At 51.2% G+C, this 24,870-nt stretch overlaps 1 protein-coding gene across 1 annotated transcript; it reads left to right on the top strand.

The window, feature by feature from the left end:
- The first annotated feature begins 434 nt into the window (after nt 1-434).
- Nucleotides 435-794, top strand: LOC123078230 (ethylene-responsive transcription factor ERF095-like). Its single transcript, XM_044500662.1, has one exon. It carries the CDS (start codon nt 435-437, stop codon nt 792-794), a length of 360 nt encoding a protein of 119 aa, XP_044356597.1.
- The last annotated feature ends 24,076 nt before the right edge of the window (nt 795-24,870 follow it).

Genomic DNA, 24,870 nt, shown 5'->3' with positions numbered 1-24,870 from the left:
GTTGCGGTAATCTGAGGATTGCCCGGTCACTGCGGGCGCGTTCGCGGGCGTTTGATGGGCTGGATTTGCCCATCGCGGCTGTATATGCTCTTATATCTCCCGTTTCTAAATATAAGTCTTTCTAGAGATTTTCAATATAAATGACATAAGGATGTATATAGATATAGTTTAGAGTGTAAATTTACAATTTTGCTATGTATGTAATTCATATTGTATTAAAATCTATGAAAAGATTTATATTTAGAAAGGAACGGAGGGAGTACCGACGTATATGTACGTACACTGTACATGCCCGGCGGCCCGCCTGATCTTTCTATAAATAGCTGCGCGCTGTCCAAAGCTGGTCACATGCAAATTCAGGTCTCAACCTTGTCCCTGCTTACTAGACACACAGTACCTAGCTCGCTCTCTCTCTCCCTCCCTCTCATCGAGCAATGGAGGATGACAAGAAGACCAAGTACCGCGGCGTGCGTACGCGGCCTTGGGGCAAGTTCGCCGCCGAGATCCGTGACCCCGAGCGTGGCGGCGCCCGCGTCTGGCTCGGCACGTTTGACACGGCCGAGGAGGCCGCGAGGGCGTACGACCGCGCGGCTTTTGCCCAGAGGGGCGCCACTGCCGTGCTAAACTTCCCCGGCGAGGCCGGGGGCGCCTTCGGCTCGTCTTCGTCCGCCCCGGCTGGCTCCGGTGCCGGCACGGGCAGGGGTCGCGGGGGCACAGAGAAGATCGAACTGGAGTACCTCGACGACAGCCTCCTGGACGAGCTTCTCGACGACAGCAAGTACGGTGGTAAATGAGAGAGAGATTCTCTTGCATGCACGTATATATGCATGCATACAGAAGAAATGACCTACACAAATACATACTTTTTCCGTAAGAAAATATTTGTCATCAAAATGAATAAGAAGAGATGTATCTAAAACTACACACACATACTGACACACATATCATACCACATCCATATGGGTTATATTACGTGATGCATCATGCATTACAATACCGTTCACATATTTGCATTTAGTGGCAATTTCCACCACTGGACCAATGTCATGTATGCTACAAATAACAAAATAATCGCTTTTGTTTCATGCCCTAAACAGAAGACACGCCGAACGTGCACAGTACGCGTACGTATTTCTGTGATGAATGAACTAGATATATCATGGCAAAACAAGGCAATATGTACGTGTTACTGTTGTATCTATATATACGTGGAGAAAAATAAATGTTGGGTGGCGGCATCTGCGGATCATTGTATCTAGCTCTAATGGAATCTGCGGATCATATCGTTGAGCCGCCATTGTAATGTTATCAATGTGGCAATTGCAAACCTGACATTTCTGGTAATATTATATGGCAATTCTCGTACCATCCAGCATGCGTGAAACGTGATATTCTCTTTGCTTTCATGGAACATTGACATATATGTTCGGTCGTTGCACGCTAAAGCTGGCCAATAGAGCCACCGCTTTAGTGCTATGTTTTTGTGCATATTATGGTGGTGCATGGTTGCATGCATGAATGTGCTAAACCTTTATGGTTCTCTTCGCGTGTGTAATCTATGGGCTGCGGCTGCTTACCATCTCTTTGGTTGACATGCATGAATGTGGACCTTGGAAGACCATTGGCTGAGCGGCTGCTCTAGTAAACAAAAGCACGAGAGCTGAGCGGCTGCTCACGTGATTAATTATTAAGGAATCTCTGGTAGGTTCATATAAGAGCTTTGGTACAAGTACTCCCTGATTTAAACCACAGACCTCCACCTCGCCTAGTTAATTCCCTCTCTCGTCACTGCCAAAAAAAATCCCTCTCTTGAAACAGACTTTCACCCCGCTTTATATATAAAGCAACGAATCAAAGTACACGGCTGAACAATACAATATAGTGGGAGGATCCCCTTACAAAGCAGATCAAAAGACCCCTGAGCTCAATGACAACAGCCCCAAGAGGGTGACGGCGCGAAGCGTCGCCGCTGCCGAGTCCAAGAACAGGCAAAGGTTTTCACCATGAGCCCTGACACAGGGACGAGATCCACGACGTTGTCTTCAAGAAGCAAGCGGCACCCACGGGCATCGCCTGCGCCAGAAGCGCAGAGCTTTCGCTCGGACACTCGCCTGCACCACCAAGAGGACTCCCGGCCACCACTTCAACGAGGGCCGACTTGTCCACCCCAGATCTAGGCACTGCTAAAGCATGCCTGAGCCTCCCGCCACTACATCCCTAGTCGCCCACACGACCAAAAGATGGAGCCACCGCCACCACCACGAAGCCTGCTGGTAAGCCAAACGTGGAGCCTGCCGTCCGGGACCATGGTCCCGGCATCCATGCCCCTGGGCACTAGCCCGGCATCAGCCACCATGTTTGGGTCGGCACCTCCATAGTAGGAAGCGCCATCGCCTGTCTCCAGCCGGTCCCGGTGGACCGGGGAGGGGGGGGACAACCCAGTGACAACTGATGGCCACCGCTGAGCACGCTCGAACACTGCCATGTCCATGGTCATTGGCGCCGATACATACGACGACACAGCAACGCCGGAGAGCAACCCTTGGACCGACGCCACAATGACACCAAGCAAGAAGGGGACAACACGAAAGCATCCAACGCGGACGAAGTCAACCCCGGTAATTAAGCACCGCCGGGCGTCGTCCACGACCATGATCCAGATCTGCGTCGTTCATCGAACGCTAGCAACCCGGATCACACCGCTGCCCAACCAAAGCAGCCATGCCACCCCATCACCTCCCACTAGCACATCCCGGACCGCATCTGACCTCTCCTACCCGGAGCGGCTGCTCCGACCTGCCACTGGCCCAAATCCAGCCCGCCCGAGCTCAAACCCTAGGTCATAGCCACCCCAGAGGCATGAGCGTCGCCAGCATGAACCAATGAGAAGGGAAGCCACCTCCACCCCCCCTGCACCCGCCGTCAAGCTCAATGGCTATGCCGCGACCACGCCGACAACCAACGTGATGCGGAGCATCCCACGTTCATCCCCATGTACACTCCGACTACTCTCCAAGCCTCAAGAGGACATATGACGAGACCTCGAACATATTCCATTGGACACAAGGTGAACTCGCTCCTCTCTGAATCGTCACTTTCTACATGTGAGACATGGCTACTACCTCAAGCATATGTGCTATGCATGACCAGGAACCAAGAGGAGGGCATTGGAACAACTACGAGCATTGGACAAGACGGCGAGGACACCAAGTGCGAGGAACAAGAGGAAGAGCTGCCAGGAAGCTACAGCTCTAGGACGTCCGACGACCTCCAGACGACCGATGATCTCCAGACGTCCGACGCCTGCAGACTCCACCAGCCAGATCAACTCCAGCCGAGGCAACCTATAGCGCCCAGACGACAGCCCGACACCGGATGTCCGATACTAATCAGCGCCCGGACGACCGACCTCGACCGGACGTCCGACACTATCGGACCAGAGCCAAAACATCGGAAGTCCAAAGACTTCCGGACGACCGGACGCCCGCGAGCGACTGGACGACCGAGAGCCATCGGACGTCTGACGCCTGTCTGTGCACAGAAATTGGGCCCGAGCCCATGTATCCCTCTCCCACTAACCCCTTCGTGGACCTAGACTATAAATACCCCCCTACCCCCTCCTAGCTAGGGTTAGCATTGTGATAGCTCATATTTGAGATAGAGCTTTGCTCATCCACTTGGTTACTTCTCTTCAGAGCTCATGACCTTTTCGGAGAAGATCCCCCAAGCAGATTCAAGACCCCATCACGGGAAGACCATTCAAGACCTCCCCACGGAGAAGACCTTTTGTATCGTCCTTTGTTGGCCTTGAATCGTGTATCACTCTTTGTGTTTCGAGGATCTAGCATATGTGTGACCGGATCTTATTGGTTGAGTGATTTCTCTTGTGTTTTCCCTTGTGTTCCCCCTCATTTTTCCCTCGTGTTCTCCACGTTCTTCGTAGGATCCCCTCCAATCGTGAAAGATCAGGCATCTAGGGTTCTACCCTACATCATCTTGGATCAGAGCAAGGTTGATCACAAATTTGGAGCCCCTACCCCCTTGTTTTCTAGCCTAATTTTGTTGTGTTCTTCCCCAATTTCGAAAATTCCCACCAAAAATTGCCCCAATTTTTTTTGTGATTTGTTGGTGTGATGATGTTTTGTTGATTTTGATCCATGGATTTGCTTTGTTTCGAGTGGATCTAGCATCTCCCCAAGTTTCCCTACTTTCCATCCACGAAATCTCATCAATTTTGTCCCCAAAATCCCCAATTTCCGCCCAAAACCGCGTCCCAAAACTCGCATCTTGCGTTGACCCCGACCCACAGGACGACCGACGTTTTTCCGGACGTCTAGAGCCCCTGGAACCATCGGACGACCGACACTTACCGGACGTCCGACACCCCCGATCCAATACCAAAACATAGGATTTCCAGGCATTTCCGAACATCCGTCCCGCGCTCCAGCCACCGGTTGTCCGACCCTTATCGGACGTCTGACCCCTGTAAAAACTGACTTCGGCTGATTTTTGTTTAGGCCATAACTAATTCATCTGAACTCCGATTTTTACGTTCTTTAGCTCGTTGACCGAAAAAGGCTTTCGCCCCGCTTTATAGTTGTGGCACCCCGGCTCAGAGCGACCGGTTTACCTTGCATTGCTAGCCCAGAGACCTTGTCTTCTGGCAACACACAATAACATGGTACAGAAAACAACCGCTTTATTCATGCTAGCAGAACATAGTTCATATTACAACGGTTACCGAGGCCAGGCGGCACACACGATGCGGATGAACGATGTGTACATTATTTAGTGAACATAAAGGGGCCTCGATCATGACAACTACTCGGCAGCGGAACAACGTCGTAGCGGGACTCCATAGCACAAGGACACCGACGTGGACACGGTCTAGACTCGGACAACACTCCTTTCCAACGGGACTTTCTTGAAATCTGGCATGACACGCCAGGTCAATACATTGAATGTACTTGCAAGCTCACAATAAGCATAAACATGATGACAAACAATATTATGTTATTTATCCAATTAAACAACAATGCAACCATAAGTTCAACATGCCGTGACTATGCTCAACAGGTACTCATTTTCCCGACTTGCTTACCAGATGTGACCAATAAACATGATATTACCAAAAATATACTCGTGATCCTTACGGTGATCACAACCCGACCAGCTCATGGCCCGTGACCCTTATGGCGATCACAACCTGACCAACTCGTGGCACGTGATCCTTACGGCGATCACAACCCGACCAACTCATGTCCAACTCAACACGATGACCTCACTGCCATCCTTAGTGCAATTGAGTGTGCATATTTATTATGTGTTGACCCATGGTGTACCTTACTTTCGAGCGTGTCCGTAACCATGGACTCGGCTATCGACATATTAAAAGCACTCTGCAGAGGTTAGTACTCTGTACCCACACTACAGAACCCATGGCCTCGCACTCCCATTCGGGTGGACCAACAGCGTTCCGACGAAACAATTTCATTGTCATGACACTCTCCCGGCCCTTCCGACTCAGACCCCACCGGGCTAGTCCTGGGTGACCCCATGTCTACCTCCAGACACCTCGACCACCGTCGTGGCCACGATCCACTCTAGGATCCGGTACCAAAATTAACTTAACAATGGGCTCACAAGGTTATGCTTGCCTACCGGGACAGGGTACAGCACGCCCATAACCTTCCCTAAATTGAGGCACCGACCAGAGGCACGACAATGAAACGCATTAAGGCCGTCCCATACTGGCAAATGTGGTTGCACTAGGAAAGACTCGTTTCAGCGGCACCACGACCCGGTCAACAACATGTTCAAGTTGAATTATTAATCAGGTTCAACTTAATGTGAAAAGAAAATTACCGGTGTCATACTGCCATACTATGCATCACTTAACATATGCATCACATAACCGTGCAAAGACTGCACCAACCACGCTCCTACGGAGCCATCATAAACTCATGCTACTATTCTGGTTAAAACCTCTCTTTACTTATATCAGAACCATTTCTAGCATTATCATCATTATACCTCAAGCAAAAAGAATATTTAAATTACTCATCAAACTCTATGACCATATTATTTATTTATCTCTTGCAACTAAGTTCTCCTTATCTTGCCAACAATATTTACTTCAAACATTCTGATGTTCAAGTATTTTAACATAACAAGCATATAACAGAATATATTTATTATATAACTATTTTAAATGCATCAATATTCATAAGTTCAAGTATGAAAATCATAAATATTGAAGTGGCACCATAAAAATGGTACTGTGGCTTGCCTTAGCACTGATGAGGTTCACAAAGCTCCTGGTGATCCTCAAGACAAGCTGGTTCTTCTGAAAATATTCAAAAACCACAAAACAAAAAATATCAAGAAACCTTCTGAAAATTGCCAGAAAATCTAGACAGCAAGGAAAAATCACATCTTTTGGGTGTTGTTAGATTTTTGGACACAGAACATGATGCAAAAAGAATCACTGCATTTGGACTTGTAGAATAAAAGTTATGGCCATTTGAAGTCTCCTGGAATTTAAATGAATTTGAAAATAAAAACAGAGAGGGGGTGATGTCGAAGGCATAATCTCCCGGGGCGCCACCACTCATACCACTTCACGTGCATAGTGAGTGGCTGACTAGAGGGCCCCGCTAGTCAGGCCGGAGGGAGGGGAGAGGGAAACAGAGGGGAACAGCGATTCGCCGGAGGTCACGCCGGCGAGGAGACTTCTTGGAGGCAAACGAGAGGGAGGGATCGACGGAGAAGGCTATTGCGCACCTGCCCATACCTGTAGCGTGGCTAATGGTGGCCGAACGGCATTGGATTTGTCCTCTCCAGCGGCGACAGAGGGTAGAGGTTGCCGGAGTTGAAGAATACAACGGCTTGGGGTGGCTCCAGGGGCTCTAGCTAGGCGCGTTGGCTTCACGGAGGAGAGGCGGAGGCCCTCGCGTGGTCGCCTTGGATTGGGAGAGGCCGGAGCTGCAGGAACGATCCAGAGGGGATCGCTGGTGAGCTCGGCTCTGGGACGGCAGCCCGCGGCCTGCCCGGTCGGGCTGCGGCTTCTAGTGGCTCTATGAGGGAGTGGGGTGACTTGCGATGCTCCAGGAGGCTGCGGAGGGAGGTTTTATAGGCGGGGCTGCGAGGAGGGCTCGGGCTCTGCCGGAGGACACCTATCCCCGACGCCCGGCGACGAACGGTGCCAGAGGGCGATGGAGAAGGCGACGGAGGTCACCAGCAACTGTACGCGGGCGCGGACGAGCACAGGAACGAGGGGGAAAGAGACAAACACAGTGCGCGCGCACTGTGCCGTTGGCCAGACCGTGCCCGTGCTTACTGCGGCGAGCTCCGGCATCAGCGAGCGGCATGGTGGAGTTATGGGGGTGGAGACGAGGATGGTGGCGAGGGGGGACATGCTCTGGCCAGCCGAGCAGCGAGCACGTGCTCCACAGAGGCGTTGGCGATGCGTAGAGCGTGCATTTGGCATGCCAGCACGCTTGGACGAACACGGTCACCGCGTGGACCGTGACATCAGGCCACCTACGCACTAACAAGGATGTCTGGCGTGTAGTCCTTAGTAAACTTAGGTGTTACCATGGCTCGGTTTGGTTCCAGGTGCAGTAGAAGTAAAATGGTGATGAGGTTAAGTTACTGGATAGAAACTTTGGGAAGTTACTGTGCTCAAACCACAGGGATTCAAGGGCTGAGCTTTGGGGTTTTACTGACTCTTACTGAGGTAAATAAGCTCAGGGAAAACCAGCTACATTGGAGCTAGTAAAAAGGTAGTTGCTGTAGAAACTACCATCTCAGACCAGAAGTGATTTTATTTTCTGTAGCCAAAATACTCCAAAGAGTGGTGGAATATTTTTGCTCAGAAATGTGCCCTAGGCTCCAAAGAATATTTGGGATTTTCCTCAGGATTTTTGGGGCAACAGAAATGAGGGTTGCTTTGGAGCTCAAGGAGTTTAGCTAGGGTTTTGGAGGCAAAATGAATATTTTTCATTTAAGAAAAATATTCCAAGCAATATTGTTGGGTTGGCCAGGGGTGAAATGATGGATTTGAGGAGGAGAGGGAACACTTGGGTGAAAATCAAGGGATACCCAAGTGGTCAAGTCCAAATGGAATGATTCAAAACTCCAAATCCAAAATCAACTCAGCTGAAAATCAAGCAAAAAAAAGAGGGCAAAAACCAGGCTGTGACAAACCTCCCCCACTTAGAATGAATCTCGTCCTCGAGATTCGGTTGCTTGGGAAAACCATTCTGGATAACATGCCCTTAGAAATTCTTCTGATTCCCAGGTTGATTCTGACTCGGTATGATGCATCCATTGAACCTTGTAAAACTTTCGTGACTTACTGCGAGTGACCCTTTCCATCTGATCCAAAATTTTCACTGGCCACTCTTCGTAGGTCAAGTCCTTTGCCAGTTCTATCTCTGCCAAATCAGTCTTTTTCTCGGGTGGTGAGATGCACCGTCGCAGTTGTGAAACGTGGAACATGTTGTGCACATCTGACAGTTTCGGAGGCAGCTCCAACTGATATGCCACAGCACCTACTCGTGTCATGATGGGAAATGGACCAATAAACCTGGGTGCCAATTTTCCACGGGTTTGGAACCTTTTTATTCCCTTCATGGGTGTAGACTCGAAGGTAGACATGTTCTCCGGGTTCAAAACTGATCTGTCGGTGCTTTGCATCGTAATAACTTTGCTGTCGCTATTTGGCCAGTTGTAATCTATCTCGGATCTCCTTGACTTGCTTTTCGGCTTCCTGCATGAGATCTGTTCCGAAAATACGGCTATCTCCGGTTTGAGACCAATTTAATGGAGTGCGGCACTTACGGCCATACAAAGCTTCATAAGGTGACATCTTTAAACTGGTCTGGAACCCATTGTTATACGAGAACTTGGCGTACGGCAAGCAATCTTCCCATTGTGGTCCTTGGGCTAAAACACAGGCTCAGAGCATATCTTCGAGTATCTGATTTACTCTTTCCGTTTGCCCATCCGTCTGAGGATGATAAGCGGTGTTGTATTTTAATTCTATTCCAAGGGCTTGATGGAGACGGATCCAGAAATCAGAGGTGAAAAGTGAACCTCGGTCAGTAGTGATGGTTAGGGGAACTCCATGTAAACTGACAATTCTGGATACATACAGTCGGCAAGCTCATCTGCTCGGTATGAGGTTTTGACTGGGAGGAAGTGGGCCACCTTGGTTAATGTATCCACGATGACCCAGATTGCATTATTGCCTCGTCGGGTCCTGGGTAACCCTGTGATGAAATCCATACAGACATCGTCCCATTTCCATTGTGACACGGGCAGTGGTTGGAGAAGTCCCGCTGGTTCTGATGTTCTGCCTTAACTTTGTTGCATATGTCGCAACAGGCCACGAAATAAGCAATGTCTTTCTTCATTCCATCCCACTAGAATATTTGCCGAAGGTCTTCATACATTTTTGTACCTCCAGGGTGGATTGAATACGAGGATTCGTGGGCTTCTGACAAGATTTTCTGCTTTAGATCAGCTCGATTAGGCACACAAATCCTTTCCCTGAACCGGAGGGTACCATACTGATCCTTCGAGAAATCGGATGACTTGATGCGTTTCTGCATATCGGCATCGCCTGGCTGGGCCTTGCGGATTTCTTCCTCAAGAGTAGGGGTAACCGTCAGAATATTAGCAAGGCCAGCCTCAACTATGACCAGGTTGAGCTGAGCAATTTCTTCTTTAAGTTTGGAAGGCAGAGATTCCAGCATGACGTTTAAACTGACGGGCTTTCGACTGAGTGCATCAGCAACCACATTGGCCTTACCTGGATGATAATTTATTCCAAGATCATAATCCTAGACCAATCTCCAGCCATCTTTGCTGACGGGGATTTAAATCCGGCCGAGTAAATATGTATTTGAGACTTTTGTGGTCGGTAAAAATTTGGCACCTTTTTCCAATGAGGTAGTGTCTCCAAAATTTTAAAGCATGAACTACCGCGGCCAATTCCAAATCATGAGTGGGGTAATTTCCTTCATGGGGTCGTAGCTGTCGTGAGGCGTAAGCTACTACCTTGCCATCTTGCATAAGCAAGCACCCAAGTCCTTGCCAGGAAGCGTCGCAATATACGTCAAAGCTGCGGTAGATATCTGGAAGTGTTAATATTGGCGTAGTTGTTAAGCGCTTCTTTAACTCGGTGAAACTTTTCTCACAGTATGACGTCCATTCAAACTTCTTATCCTTTTTAAGCAACTCCGTCATGGGCTTAGCAATCTTGGAGAACCCTTCAATGAAATGACGGTAGTATCCGGCTAATCCAAGAAAACTCCGAATCTGAGACATGGTGGCGGGTGGCAAACAGTCGAGCACGTCTTTTACTTTGTTTGGGTCCATGGCTATTCCTTCAGCGGATAGCACATGCCCGAGGAATCCAACTTGCTTGAGCTAAAACTCGCATTTACTGAACTTGGCGAACAACTGGTGTTCACGGAGTCATTGTAACACTGCACGGAGGTGTCCTTTATGCTCTTCTTCACTTCTTGAGTAAATAAGTATATCATTGATAAAGACGACCACCAACTTATCAAGGAAATCCATGAAAACTTTGTTCATCATGTGCATGAAGAAGGCAGGGGCATTGGTGAGGCCGAAGGACATGACAGTATATTCATAAAGACCGTAGCGAGTGGTGAACGCGGTCTTGGGAATATCCTCCTTCTTAATTTTGAGCTGGTAATATCCAGTCCGCAAATCAATCTTTGAGAATACCTTGGCTCCACTGAGCTAATCAAACAAATCATCAATTCTTGGCAGAGGGTATTTGTTTTCGATCGTGACATCATTCAACTGTCGGTAGTCCACACACATACGAAGGCTGCCATCTTTCTTGTCCACAAAAATAGCGGGTGATCCACATGGCAAGGTACTGGGGCGGATATATCCTTTTTGGAGCATTTCATCAAGCTATTTCTTTAGCTCTACCAATTCGGATGACGGCATTCGATAATATTTCTTGTGTATTGGTGTGGTTCCGGGCACAAGTTCTATTGCAAACTCAAGCTCTCGGTCAGGTGGCATGCCTGGCAGTTCTTCTGGGAATACATCAGGAAACTCACTGACCACCGGAATTAATTCCATTTCTTCTATTGCTGTAAAAACCATTTCCTTGGAAGGTATGCTTCTACGAGCAATAAACTTGGTAGCTTGTCCATCTTGTCCGGTCAAGTTGACTTCTCGGGTCGCACAATTTATGCATACTTGGTACTGAGTCAGCCAATTCATAGCCAAGATAACATCCAATTTATCAGACTCAGTAAGTATCAAAGACGTCGGGAAACGGATTTCGTTGATACTGACTTCCAGATTGCGGCAGACAAGATAGCTTTAAATAATAGATCCCGGGGTTTGTACCAGCATATTCTTGCCCAAAAGTGAACAAGGAAATTTGTTTTGGGCGACAAAACTCCGAGAAATAAAAGAGTGGGAAGCCCTAGAGTAAAATAAAATTACTGTAGGTATATTATTAACAGGGAACATACCAATGACAACTTCGGGATTTTCTTGGGCTTCGTCGGCTGAAATATGATGAACGTATCCCGTGACGTCGTGCTGACTTGGACCGGCTTCCAAATAATGGATTTGAGGCTTGAACGTAGCATTGGTCCGGTTGTTCTTGGGACACCGCTTGGCATAATGTCCGGTTTGTCCGCAACTATAACAGGAAATGTTGCGCAGGCGATTCTCCATAACTGGGTTGAGCACGTCATTCTTCACTTGGGTGGTGGTCTTGTTAACATTTTGTTGCCAACTAGGCCGGTACGCCGCCAGAGTTGGCTGCCAGGTACGAACCTTATGCACTAGTTGCATTTCCTTCTGGGCTCAAACTTGCGGTTGTGATCATTATGGGCAGACTTATTATCTGACACGAGCTTGTGTTCCCTTTCAGCAATGAAGGCCTTGTTCACCAGGTTTTGGAAATCTGGAAAATCGAACACACTGAGAGCACAACGAAGTTGCGGGTTTAATCCACCCAAGAAATTGCTCCATCTTCCTTTCTTCAGTGGCCACGTCATATTGAGAGTAACGTGACAGGTGATTGAATTTTTGTAAATATTCTCCCACTGACTGACTTCCTTGGAGGAGCGCGAGAAATTCACGCTGCTTAGTCTTCATAATTCCCGCATGGATGTGATATTTCCGGAATTGCTCCTTGAATCTTGACTAGGTAATTGCTTCATTCTCAGTCCCTATGGCTTTCTCACTTTCCCACCATATGGCAGCAGCGCCTTCCAGATAATGTGTTGCAAATGGAACTTTATCCTCTTCATCGATTCGAGCAACCTCAAGTTTCTTTTCCATAGTTCTTAAGCAATCATCTGTATCCAAGGGATCAACGGCCTGACTGAAACTGGGAGGCTTAGTCCTTTGAAAATCAGATAGCTTGGAGTGAGAGGCAGGCTGATTTCCATTCTGTCCAACCATTGCTTGAATACTTCTGAATATTCCCATTAGATCATTGTTTCGTCATTCCTTGAACATACGCATAATTTGCTCGGTGGAGGGCGGATTTGGCGGTGGTGGCGGTGGTGGAACGTACGGCTCGGGTGATTGTCCTGTCTGTCGTGCGGAACACCAAACTGGAGAACCCTCGCGAACGTTGCTACTGCAGCCTCCCCGCGTCATCCTAATATGATTTGCCCAAGTCAATGCAACCGAGATGAGAAGCATTCAACAAAAACTGAGGAGAAGCCAGCAACAAAAACCAAGCGAAACCGAAAAGACGAAGAAAATACGGCAAATAAAATAAAGTCCAACATAATTATACATAGACTCATACATGAAAGATAACAACATGCCAGTTCCAACTACCCTCATACATGAAACGAAACATCATGACTCGTACGACTACATCCATACTCCATCCCGACAACTGAGAATACTCGAAAGCTCTACTGCTCGGCTGGCGCTGCGGGGTCCTCTCCTGATGTGGACTCGGATCCAGAACTGACGGGGTTAACGGACACCTCCGGGTTAAAAGTGACACGACGACGCTGCCTCGAGGGCTCTCCCTCTGGGGCAGGTGGAGGGTGGATCATCGGGGCTGCAGGAGTGGCGAGGAGTGAAACCCACTCGGCAAGAGCACTAAGTGGACTCACAGTCGCGATGCCCGAGCTACTCGGGGGAGTAACAGGAGAAACAGGGGATCTAGAACTGGCAGGAACGTAGGGAATAAATCCCACAGATGGAGAAGTAGTGGCTGAGCAAGCAGAGACTAAACTAGAGGCTAAAGCAGTACGGGCACGACTCAGCTCACGAGCCAGCTCATAGAACAGAAGAGAGCTAGCTGTGATGTAGCGAGAAAGGTGGCTAGCTACACTATCAGACTCCGGATCAATGACAGGGAAACGGACACGGCCATTATCATGGAGAGAAGGGTACTAATGGAAACCTGGGTGATTCTGCATCCGGACCTCGTTGTAGCGGAGCTCAACAAGTACCTCGAATGCAGCAAACTGGACAGCCTGAGAAGCAGAAGAAGCGTAGCCGCTACGAGAGGTACGAGTGTAAGAACCAGAATCGGAACTGGTGCGCAGGGTAACCACGGCGTGATACTCATACACTGAGTCTGCTAGGCGCTCCCGGTACACACGATAGACTGGATCGTCTCCGTGAGGGTACAACCGACGCCACACGTTATGAAGGAGATGCGGTGACGTGTACGGCATCAGCTGCAACTGTCACGGATACAGCACCGGAGCCATCTACACTCACAACCATTAGCAGGTTAGCATAGAAAAATATAATCAGTGCAAGCAATGCAACAACCAGCTACAGTTATTACCGACACTCAGCTACAACTCATATCTAACGTCCAGTTAACTCGGCTTAGTCTAGCATAGCCTACAATTAACGCGGCTCTGAAACCAAGCGTTGTGGCACCCCGGCTCAGAGCGACCGGTTTACCTTGCATTGCCAGCCCAGAGACCTTGTCTTCTGGCAACACACAACAACATGGTACAGAAAACAACCGCTTTATTCATGCTAGCGGAACATAGTTCATATTACAACGGTTAGCGAAGCCAGGCGGCACACACGGTACGGCTGAACAATACGTACATTATTTAGTGAACATAAAGGGGCCTCGATCATGACAACTACTCGGCAGCGGAACAGCATCGTAGCGGGACTCCATAGCACAAGGACACCGACGTGGACACGGTCTAGACTCGGACAGCACTCCTTTCCAACGGGACTTTCCTGAAATCTGGCATGACACGACAGGTCAGTACATTGAATGTACTTGCAAGCTCACAATAAGCATAAACATGATGAAAAACAATATGATGATATTTATCCAATTAAACAACAATGCAACCATAAGTTCAACATGCTGTGACTATGCTCAACAGGTACTCATTCTCCCAACTTGCTTACCAGATGTGACCAATAAACATGATATTACCAAAAACATACTCGTGATCCTTACGGCAATCACAACCCGACCATCTCATGGCCCGTGACCCTTACGGCGATCACAACCCGACCAACTCGTGGCCCATGATCCTTACGGCGATCACAACCCGACCAACTCGTGGCCCATGATCCTTACGGCGATCACAACCCGACCAACTCATGTCCAACTCAACACGATGACCTCACTACCATCCTTAGTGCAATTTAGTGTGCATATTTATTAAGTGTTGACCCATGGTGTACCTTACTTTCGAGCGTGTCCGTAACCGTGGACTCGGCTATCGATAGATTAAAAACACTCTGCAGAAGTTAGTACACTGTACCCACACTACGGAACCCATGGCCTCGCACTCCCTTTCGGGTGGACCAACAGCGTTCCGACGAAACCATTTCATTGTCATGACACTCTCCCGACCCTTCCGACTCAGACCCCACCGGGCTAGTCCTGGGTGGCCCCGTATCTACCTCCAGACACCTCGACCACCGTCGTGGCCACGATCCACTCTGGGATCCGGTACCAAAATTAACTTAACAACAGGCTCACAAGGTTATGCTTGCCTACCGGGCCAGGGTACAGCATGCCCATAACCTTCCCTAAATTGAGGCACCGACCAGAGGCACGACAATGAAATGCATTAAGGCCGTCCCATACCGGCAAATGTGGTTGCACTGGGAAAGACTCATTTCAGCGGCACCACGACCCAGTCAACAACATGTTCAAGTTGAATTATTAATCAGGTTCAACTTAATGTGAAAAGAAAACACACTATGTCATACTGCCATACTATGCATCACTTAACATATGCATCACATAACCGTGCAAAGACTGCACCAACCACGCTCCTACGGAGCCATCATAAACTCATGCTACTATTCTGGTTAAAACCTCTCTTTACTTATACCAGAACCATTTCTAGCATTATCATCATTATACCTCGTGCAAAATGAATATTTAAATTACTCATCAAACTCTATGACCATATTATTTATTTATCTCTTGCAACTAAGTTCTCCTTATCTTGCCAACAATATTTACTTCAAACATTCTGATGTTCAAGTATTTTAACATAACAAGCATATAACAGAATATATTTATTATATAACTATTTTAAATGCATCAATATTCATAAGTTCAAGTATGAAAATCATAAATATTGAAGTGGCACCATAAAAATGTTATTGTGGCTTGCCTTAGCACTGATGAGGTTCACAAAGCTCCTGGTCATCCTCAAGACAAGCTGGTTCTTCTGAAAATATTCAAAAACCACAAAATAAAAAATATCAAGAAAACTTCTGAAAATTGCCAGAAAATCTAGATAGCAAGGAAAAATCCCATCTTTTGGGTGATGTTAGATTTTTGGACACAGAGCATGATGCAGAAAGAATCACTGCATTTGGACTTGTAGAATAAAAGTTATGGCCATTTGAAGTCTCCTGGAATTTAAATGAATTTGAAAATAAAAACAGAGAGGGGGTGACGTCGAAGTAATCTCCTGGGGCGCCCCCACTCATACCGCTTCACGCACGTAGTGAGTGGCTGACTAGCAGGCCCTGCTAGTCAGGCCGGAGGGAGGGGAGAGGGAAACAGAGGGGAACGACGATTCGCCAGAGCTCACGCCGGCGAGGAGACTTCTTGGAGGCAAATGAGAGGGAGGGATCGACGGAGAAGGCTATTGCGCACCTGCCCGTACCTGTAGCGTGGCTAACGGTGGCCGGACAGTGTCGGATTTGTCCTCTCCAGCAGCTATAGAGTGCGGAGGTTGCCAGAGTTGAAGAAGACGGCGGCTTGGGGCGGCTCCAGGGGCTCTAGCTAGGCGCATTGGCTTCATGGAGGAGAGGCGGAGGCCCTGGCGGGGTCGCCTTGGCTTGGGAGAGGCCGGAGCTGCGGGAACGATCCAGAGGGGATCGCCGGCGAGCTCTGCTCGGGGACGGCAGCCCGCGGCCTGTCCGGCCGGGCTGCGGCTTCTAGTGGCTCTAGTTTGGAGTGGGGGTGAGTTGTGATGCTCCAGGAGGCTGCGGAGGGGGGGTTTATAGGCGGGGCGGCGAGGAGGGCTCGGGCTCCGCCGGAGGACACCTGTCCCCGGCGCCCGGTGACGAACGGTGCCAGAGGGCGATGAAGAAGGCGACAGAGGTCACGCAGCAACTGTACGCGGGCGCGGACGAGGACAGGAACGAGGGGGAAAGAGACAAACACAGTGCGTGCGCACTGTGTCGTTGGATTGACCATGCCCGTGCTTGCTGTGGTGAGCTCTGGCATCGGCGAGCGGCAGGGTGGAGTTATGGGGGTGGAGACGAGGATGGTGGCGAGGGGGGACATGCTCTGGCCGGCCGAGCAGCGAGCACGCACTCCACAGAGGCGCTGGCGATGCGCATAGCGCGCGTTTGGCATGCCAGCACACTCGGACGAATGCGGTCACCGCGTGGACCGTGACATCAGGCCACCTACGCACTAACAAGGATGTCTGGCGTGTAGTCCTTAGTAAACTTAGGTGTTACCATGGCTCGGTTTGGTTCCAAGTGCAGTAGAAGTAAAATGGTGATGAGGTTAAGTTACTGGACAGAAACTTTGGGAAGTTACTGTGGTCAAACCACAGGGATTCAAGGGCTGAGCTTTGGGGTTTTACTGACTCTTACTAAGGTAAATAAGCTCAGGGAAAACCAGCTACATTGGAGCTAGTAAAAAGGTAGTTGTTGTAGAAACTACCATCTCAGCCCAGAAGTGATTTTATTTTCTGTAGCCAAAATACTCCAAAGAGTGGTGGAATATTTTGCTCAGAAATGTGCCCTAGGGTCCAAAGAATATTTGGGATTTTCCTCGGGATTTTTGGGGCAACAAAAATGAGGGTTGCTTTGGAGCTCAAGGAGTTTTGCTAGGGTTTTGGAGGCAAAATGAATATTTTTCATTTAAGAAAAATATTCCAAGCAATAGTTTAGGGTTGGCCAGGGGTGAAATGATGGATTTGAGGAGGAGAGGGAACACTTGGGTGAAAATCAAGGGATACCCAAGTGGTCAAGTCCAAATGGAATGATTCAAAACTCCAAATCCAAAATCAACTCAGCTGAAAATCAAGCAAAAAAAAGAGGGCAAAAACCAGGGTGTGACAATATTATAAAGCAAACCTCCCAAGCCAAACATCCAACAAGGTTCAACAAGACAAACACACACACACGTAGGTCCACACAAACACAGAGAACTCATAAGGGTTAATGTTGAGGGCACAACACAACAAGCCCTAAAAACAAAACACACACTCCACACAGCACCCGGAAAGCATCTAGTCGGGTTCTGGGGGAGGAGGCGGCAGCAGGGGCGCCACGCGGAGAGCCATCGAGCTGAGGTCGATGGGGAGGGTGGTGATGGCGTCCCAGTCCTGGGGGCGGCTAAGCGGGCGCCAAAGCTGGAAGTAGCCATACATTTTAAAGATCGCGTCAGTCGCACGTTGGAGAGGCACTTTCTGAATAACAAGCTTATTGTGAATGTTCCAAAGCGTCCAGGCGAGGACCCCAACGCATAGCCATCTAATATGGCGGTAGCGAGGGGGGAAGTGTTGAGCTCCGCAAGTAAGTTGGGGAAGTTGGTGTTCCACCACTGTCCACCGACCATCTCGTGGAAGCAAGCCCACAGGAACTGGGCAGTGGAGCACGAGAAGAAGATGTGGTTAGCATCTTCGATCGTGCCACAAATGGGGCACATCCCATTGCCCAGACCGTTACGCTTGAGGACTTCAACCCCAGAGGGGAGGCGTCCACGGATCCATTGCCACAAGAAAATCCTGATCTTTAGAGGTAGGCGAATGTCCCAGATTAGGCTAAAGGGCTCCAGGGAGGCCGAGGGAGCGATGGCGGCGTACAAGGACTTCGTGGAGAAGTGGCCAGAAGGCTCAAGGCGCCAGGAGACGGAATCCTGGGCCTCCTCGACGTCCATCGGCATAAGGGCGATGTCCTGGAGGAGGGACTCCCAAGCAGCCACCTCGTTGGGGCCGAAGGGGCGCCGAAAAGCGATATGCCCTAAGTCAATAAGGGTCGTCTCGACAAAGATCCGAGGGTCAATCGCAATGGTGAATAGTTCTGGGAATCGCGCAGCCAGTGGGTCCCCTAACCAACGGTTGAACCAGAACAGGGTCGAGGACCCGGAGTCAACCGAGATGGACGTGCCAATGCGGAGGACGGTCAGAAGCTGGATCACCAACTGCCAGAACTGGGATCCACCCGAACGCTGGCAGAAGGCAAGAGGTTGGCCCCTAAGGTACTTATTATGGATGATGGTAAGCCAGAGGCCTCCCTCCCCATTGGCGATACGCCAAAGCCAGCGGGTCAGGTGAGCAATGTTCATGCATCGAGAGGACAAGATCCCAAGGCCACCCTGGTCTTTGGGTTTGCAGATGTCCGGCCAGCTCACCATATGATACTTCTGCTTGTCGCCCTCGCCGGCCCAAAAAAACCTAGACTGGTATTTGGCAACCTCTTGATGGAGGGTCTCATGGAGGCCGTAGAAGCTCATGAAAAACCAGAGTAGGCTGGCAAGCGAGGAGTTGATGAGGATTACCCTGGCTGCTTTCGACAACCACCTCCCCCTCCAGGGTTTAGCCCGGTGTTGCATCCTAGTCATAGTCGGGTGGATCCCCAAGTAAGTCGTGGGGAAGGAACCCAGGCGGCAGTTCAGCCGGTCCGCAATGGACAGAGCCTCCTCCGGAGGATAGCCAAGGATCATCACTTCGCTCTTATCGAAGTTGATGGTGAGCCCAGACATCTATTGGAAACACAGGAGGAGGAACTTCAGGTTGGCAATGTCGGACGCGGATCCCTCCACCATTACTATGGTATCATCCGCATATTGAAGGAGGGAGACCCCTCCCCCTCCCACCAGGTGAGGGACTACGCCGCGGATATGGCCACAAGCTTTGGCCTTATCAAGGATGACTGTGAGGGCATCGACTACCATGTTGAACAAAAAACAGGAGAACAGGTCACCCTGGCGGCCCCACATAGGGTGGGGAAGTAAGACCCAATCTCACCATTAATGTTAACCGCCATCTGACCGCAGGTGACGAGTTGCATAACTCAGGTCACCCACCGGTCGTCAAAGCCCTTGCGGAGCAAGACTTCCTAAAGGAAGGGCCAATGGACAGTGTCATAGGCTTTATGAAAGTCGAGCTTCAGGAAGACCGCACTGTGGTGCTTGGTTCGGACTTCATGGAAGACCAACACCCCATCCAAAATAAACCGGCCTTGGATGAAGGCGGATTGGTTGGGGTGGGTGACCGAGTCCGCTAGAAGGGTAACCCTATTGGCATACCCTTTAGCCAGGATCCTGAAGATCACATTGATCACCGTGATCGGTTAGAACTGGGAATGTTTGAGGCCCCCAGGACTTTGGGAATGAGAGTAATGACCCCATAGTTAAGGCGCCCAAGGTCCATGGTCCCTGAGAAGAATTCGTCGAAGCGGGCCACGACTTCCGGTTTGATGGTTTGCTAGAAAGTTTTGAAAAACGTGACTGGCAATCCATCTGGGCCCGGGGCCGAGGAGGGTTCATTCCTTTGATTGCCGCGAGGACCTCGTCCTCCGAGAAAGGTGCCACCAAGGCAGCATTGGCCTCGTCAGAAACTAGCTGGCCACCCGACCAAGTATCGGGGGCCAGCGCAGCCCCACCCAGAGGGGTGGGGGAGAATAGGGCTTTATAGAAGCCATCTACATGGGCTCGGATGTTCGAGGGGCGAACAAGCTGGGTATCGCCGTCCCACAAGGAGTGGATGGAGTTCCGTCGTCGCCGCCCATTGGCGATCGCCTGGAAGTAAGCCGTGTTAGCATCACCACGGAGCACCCACCGTTGGGTGCCGCGCAGCCGCCAATATGCCTCCTTGTTCGTGTAGATTATCGAGAGCTGATCCTCAAGATCATATCTCAGCATCCACTCGTCCGGAGAGATCCAGAGGTGTTAGCGCGGGCGTCCAGGACTTGGATGGCACTCAGGAAGGCTTTCTTGCAGTCACGGAGGTCTCGTCCAAGGTTCGCGCCCCAACCCTTCATAAATTGGTGGGCAAGCTTGGCGTAGAACTACCAAGAGTCAACGGCGGACATGGAGCGGTGGGGAGTATCGTGCACAGCGGTCCACTTAGCCGCAACGGCCTCATGGAATCTGGCCTGGTTGAGCCACAAGAGCTCAAACCGGAACCATGGAGGGATGGGGGGCGTTCATCAGCAGAGGAGAGGAGGAGGGGGACGTGATCGGATCCGATCCGAGTGAACGCCTGCAACAAGGCCAGAGGACATCTAAGTTCCCACTCCGGAGAGACCAGGACGCAGTCCAGAACGGACTGCGTCGGGTTCGCCTGGCGGTTAGTCCAGGTGAACCTGGCCCCCGTTCGCTCAAGCTCACAGAGGCCAAGCTCCGCGATGCAGTCATTGAACATCTGCATCCGGGGCAGTTGACCCGATCATTGCTCTTCTCATCCGGGGAGCGGATGAGGTTAAAGTCATCTCCCATGACCACCGGGAGGGAGGAAGTGGAGATCTTCTGTTCCAGCTCAGCGAGGAAGGTCAGGGAGCGACGGTGGTCTGCCGGTCCATAGACAATGATGACCTCCCACTTAAAGTTGAGCGCCCGCTCAAAGATCTCCATACTAACAAAGAACTCGCCCCGGTCCATACCGGCCACCTCAAAGGTGGCATCCTTCACACCTAACAGGATGCCACCCGAGTGCCCATTGTTCCCACTAGGAGGGAGCCAATGCCAGGAAAACAAGTGGGGGCTAAGGCTCTCAAGTTCGGGGATCCGTACGCATTGTTTCTTGTATGGCAATGATGTCGATGTGTTCGTCGCGCATGTACTCAAATAGTTGGCGGCGGCGGCCGTCATGGCCGAAGACGCGGATGTTCCAAAAGAGGGCACACATCAGAACCGCCATTGAGGGGCTGCTTGATCCCAGGACGATGAATGCGTTGTGGGCTCTGAGAGCGGTAGTGCGGGAGCGAGTGCAGCCACGGATTTCCTCGACCGGCACCCCTGCGGGTGGCTGGGGCGCTGGTGTGCGAAAGATATGGGCCCGGGTCTCGATGAGTTTCCCGTCAAGGATCTCGTGGGCCTGGATAGCCGCGATCTTCTCTAAGGGGGGAAACCTCCCCCTGAAAACTACAGACGAGTCTAAGGCCACCTTGGCAAGGCGGCCGAGCGGAACCGCTTCGAGAGCAGAAAATGAACAGCTGGAAGAACTGGAGGGGATGTCGGTCGCACCTGTCTCGAGGTTCCGGGCTGCAGCCCGGAGCTCAGCCCGCTCGGAGATGGACGGCGCCGGGAAGCCGGCCGGGCGGTCCGTGTCGAGATGGGCACTGCGGCGGGAGGCAGTCACCAGAGTCGACGAAGCCCGTGCCCGATGGACGTACAACGCCGACCGAGGTGGGTGGGAGGCGACGGGGGTGACCACAATGTCGGTGGCCACCAGGAGCAGACGAGTCGAGGACGTAGGTGCAGGAGACTCCAACAGGGCACCAAACACCGATCGGTCAGGGGAGGGCGGGTCTGGGGCCGGCGCACTGTCCTCCAGGACGAGAGCAAGAGCCGGAGGAGGGGTGGAGGACAGCGGCGAAGCATCCCCAGGAGGGTCCAACGGGGGGACCTGATGGGGGAAGCTTGATCGACGGCGAGGCCATCAACTCTAGTGGTGGCACAATCGAGGACGGAGGGGTCGAGACGGCCGCGGGGGAAGAGCAGGGCGAACGCGACGAAGATGCCGGGAGGACGAGGAGGCTGACACTGGATATGTCGCTAATCTCGACCAAAGAGGTGGGGGAGGAGACAGGCAGCACGGCGGGGGCCGCCTCGACGGAGGTGGCCAACCCGCGCGACTGGCCCGCACCCGCACCCCCACGACCCGGAGGAGGGTCGGATGGGTCCCGAGGGGGAGCGGCTATGGCCCAAGCGCTCATCGTCGTCATCTGGGTCCTTGTGGCGGGAGAGGCACGGACGGCGGTAGTGGGAGTTGTCGCGGTTGTCCGTGCCACCCTCACCAAAGTGGCCATCAGCGAGGTGGCAAGGGCGGCCGATGTGCCACGACGCACAAGCAGGGCCAAGCTCCGCCCGGCCTGCTACACCCTGGCTAGTGGGGTGCCGGCGGCGATGGCCAGCCCCAGCGCACAAGGCGCCGCCTTTCCCAGGGGCCACCGGAGAAGATCTCGGTAGCCGATGGAGGGGTCGAGCCCATGCCCGGGCAGCCAAACTCCCACCCCCGGGGGTAAGGCCGCCGGTGGTGCGAGGCAATAGCAGGCGAGCCGGGGCGGGCGGGGGACGTGGTCACGGCACAACACCGGCCGGCCCGCGGCGCGGTCGTCGTCCTCCGCCAGGTCAGCCTAGACCACCCTACCCGGGGGGTCCACGGGACGGGAGGGGCGGCGGGGTCGCCGGCGGCCAGGACCAGGAATGCGGACGGCGCCGGAGCGGGCGCACCGGGCGCGTCGCCTAGCGGGGCGTCGCAATCGCCAGAGCTCGCCATCTACGGTCTTCCTGGACATGCCTTTCACTATTGGGGGCATGAACAGGACAGGAGGCTGGCTCCTTTAGCTCGTTTTGAAGCTATTTACATCCCCCATCCCACAAAAACACTTCAAACATCATTTGACTCCTTCAAGTTTTTGGAACTTTGGCATCTTTGCCTAGGGCTTCCACCACATCATCCGCTACACCACCACCGACTTCCGCAACTTAACCCATTTTGCTTGCCATAGTATTAGTGGTTGCTTGAGTAGTGATTCGAGTCTCCTAAGTTGTTTCGGCTACTTAGGTACAGTTGCTTCTTCATCAACCACCACCACCACTTCTTCATAACCTTGCTCACCATACATTTCGCCAACCCAACTTAACCCAATTGTTGTTTGAGCTTGTTTGAGTTGTGGCTTGTGTCTCCTAAGGTGTTTCGGCTACTTAGGGACGGCAACTTCAACTCCAACACGTGTATAGTCCATCATTCCACTTCCGCATTGCTGAGTGCAAACCACCACCACTTTCCACTACCACCAAATTACATTTGCCTTTGGAGATTTCGAGTTTGCGGTTTTCCCGTTTCCTAAGGTGTTTCGGCTAATTAGGGACGGCTCAACATCGAGAACACCGCCACTCATCATCGCCACGAGGTCGTCATCGACTTTGACTACTTCACCATCATCCGTCCGTGGCGTACAAACAAGAAACCCTCGACGGTAACCTTGACGACACCATTGTATATTCCCCTTGCCATTGCATTGATAACCCCTAGCCCATTTTGCGTCACTTGCCTATCGAGACTAGCCATTTGAGTATTGCCGGCAACATTTGTCACAGCCCTAGATTGGCCTTGTTTGTCTTTGCATCTCATCATGTCATCATCATAGTTATGATTATGAAATTTGAATTGAGGTTAGTTGAAACCCTCATAAATCATTTCAGAAATAATCAACATTAAAATCTCTACAAAGAAGTCCAAGAAAATGTTCCTCTTAGTCTCTCAAATATTGGCAAGAGGTAAAAGTCAAACCAATATTTTCGGTATCTCAGAAACATTTATTTTGGGCCTTTGAATTAACTCAATAACTATTTGCATTGGATATATATTTTTTATGTAATTAATATATGTCCAATAATTCTGGAACATTTTATGTGGTTCAGTATATTTTAGTTCTAGCCACATAATTAATTTCAGCACTTTATCAAATGGTTTAGTATTTTTACTAAATCAAAACAAAACAGAACAAAATAGAAAACTGAAACAAAAAAAGAGAGAAAGAAAACCTCACTTGACTTACCGCAGCCCACCTGGCCGGCCCAGTCGGCCAGCCCAGCCACCTGGCCTAGCCCACCTCCTCCTGTCGCCTTCCTCACCTCGCCCCGAAGCAGCTCGGTGGCGAGCGCTGGCGACAGCGTGGCCTCCTCCCTGCCTGCCTCACGCCCTTGAGGCCCTTCCGGCGCCACAGAGACGGCCACGCACCCCCCAGGCCCTCTCACTCTCTTCCCGAGCTCCTCTCCTCCTCTGGCTCTCTCGCACGCAACCACCGAGCGCTGTCGCCGCTGCCGACGAACACCACCACGGCCATCGCCTCTCTCTCGCCTCTCCGTGTTGTCCAGAGGATCCGCCTCGACGCCATGGACCCCATGACGAAGCACGCGCTTGCGGGACGCCTGAAGCGACACCATCATCCTCATCCATGCCATCGGCCGCTAGAGACCCCCCTCGCCGCCCCGCTTGCTTTGACCCCTCCCCGAGCCTGCTGAGTCCTCCGTTGAGATCGCTGTGAGCTCCGCCACCATTCCCCCTCCTCCCCGCGCTCGTTCCCGCACTCTAGCCGCCCTTTTCACCGGGGCCGTGAGCTCCTCGCCGCCGGTGATGACGCAGACGAGGCCAGAGCCACCGTAGCTCACTCCCGAGCACGGCAACA

This window comes from Triticum aestivum, chromosome 1B (genome assembly GCF_018294505.1).
Source record: "Triticum aestivum cultivar Chinese Spring chromosome 1B, IWGSC CS RefSeq v2.1, whole genome shotgun sequence".
NCBI lineage: Eukaryota > Viridiplantae > Streptophyta > Magnoliopsida > Poales > Poaceae > Triticum > Triticum aestivum.
The sequence above is the reverse complement of the archived record's forward strand: the minus strand, read 5'-3'. Positions and strand labels throughout refer to the sequence as shown.

What these genes read in the sequence shown, in the direction of transcription:
- LOC123078230 (XM_044500662.1), top strand. Translation starts at nt 435, where the DNA reads ATGGAGGATGACAAGAAGACCAAGTACCGCGGCGTGCGTACGCGGCCT.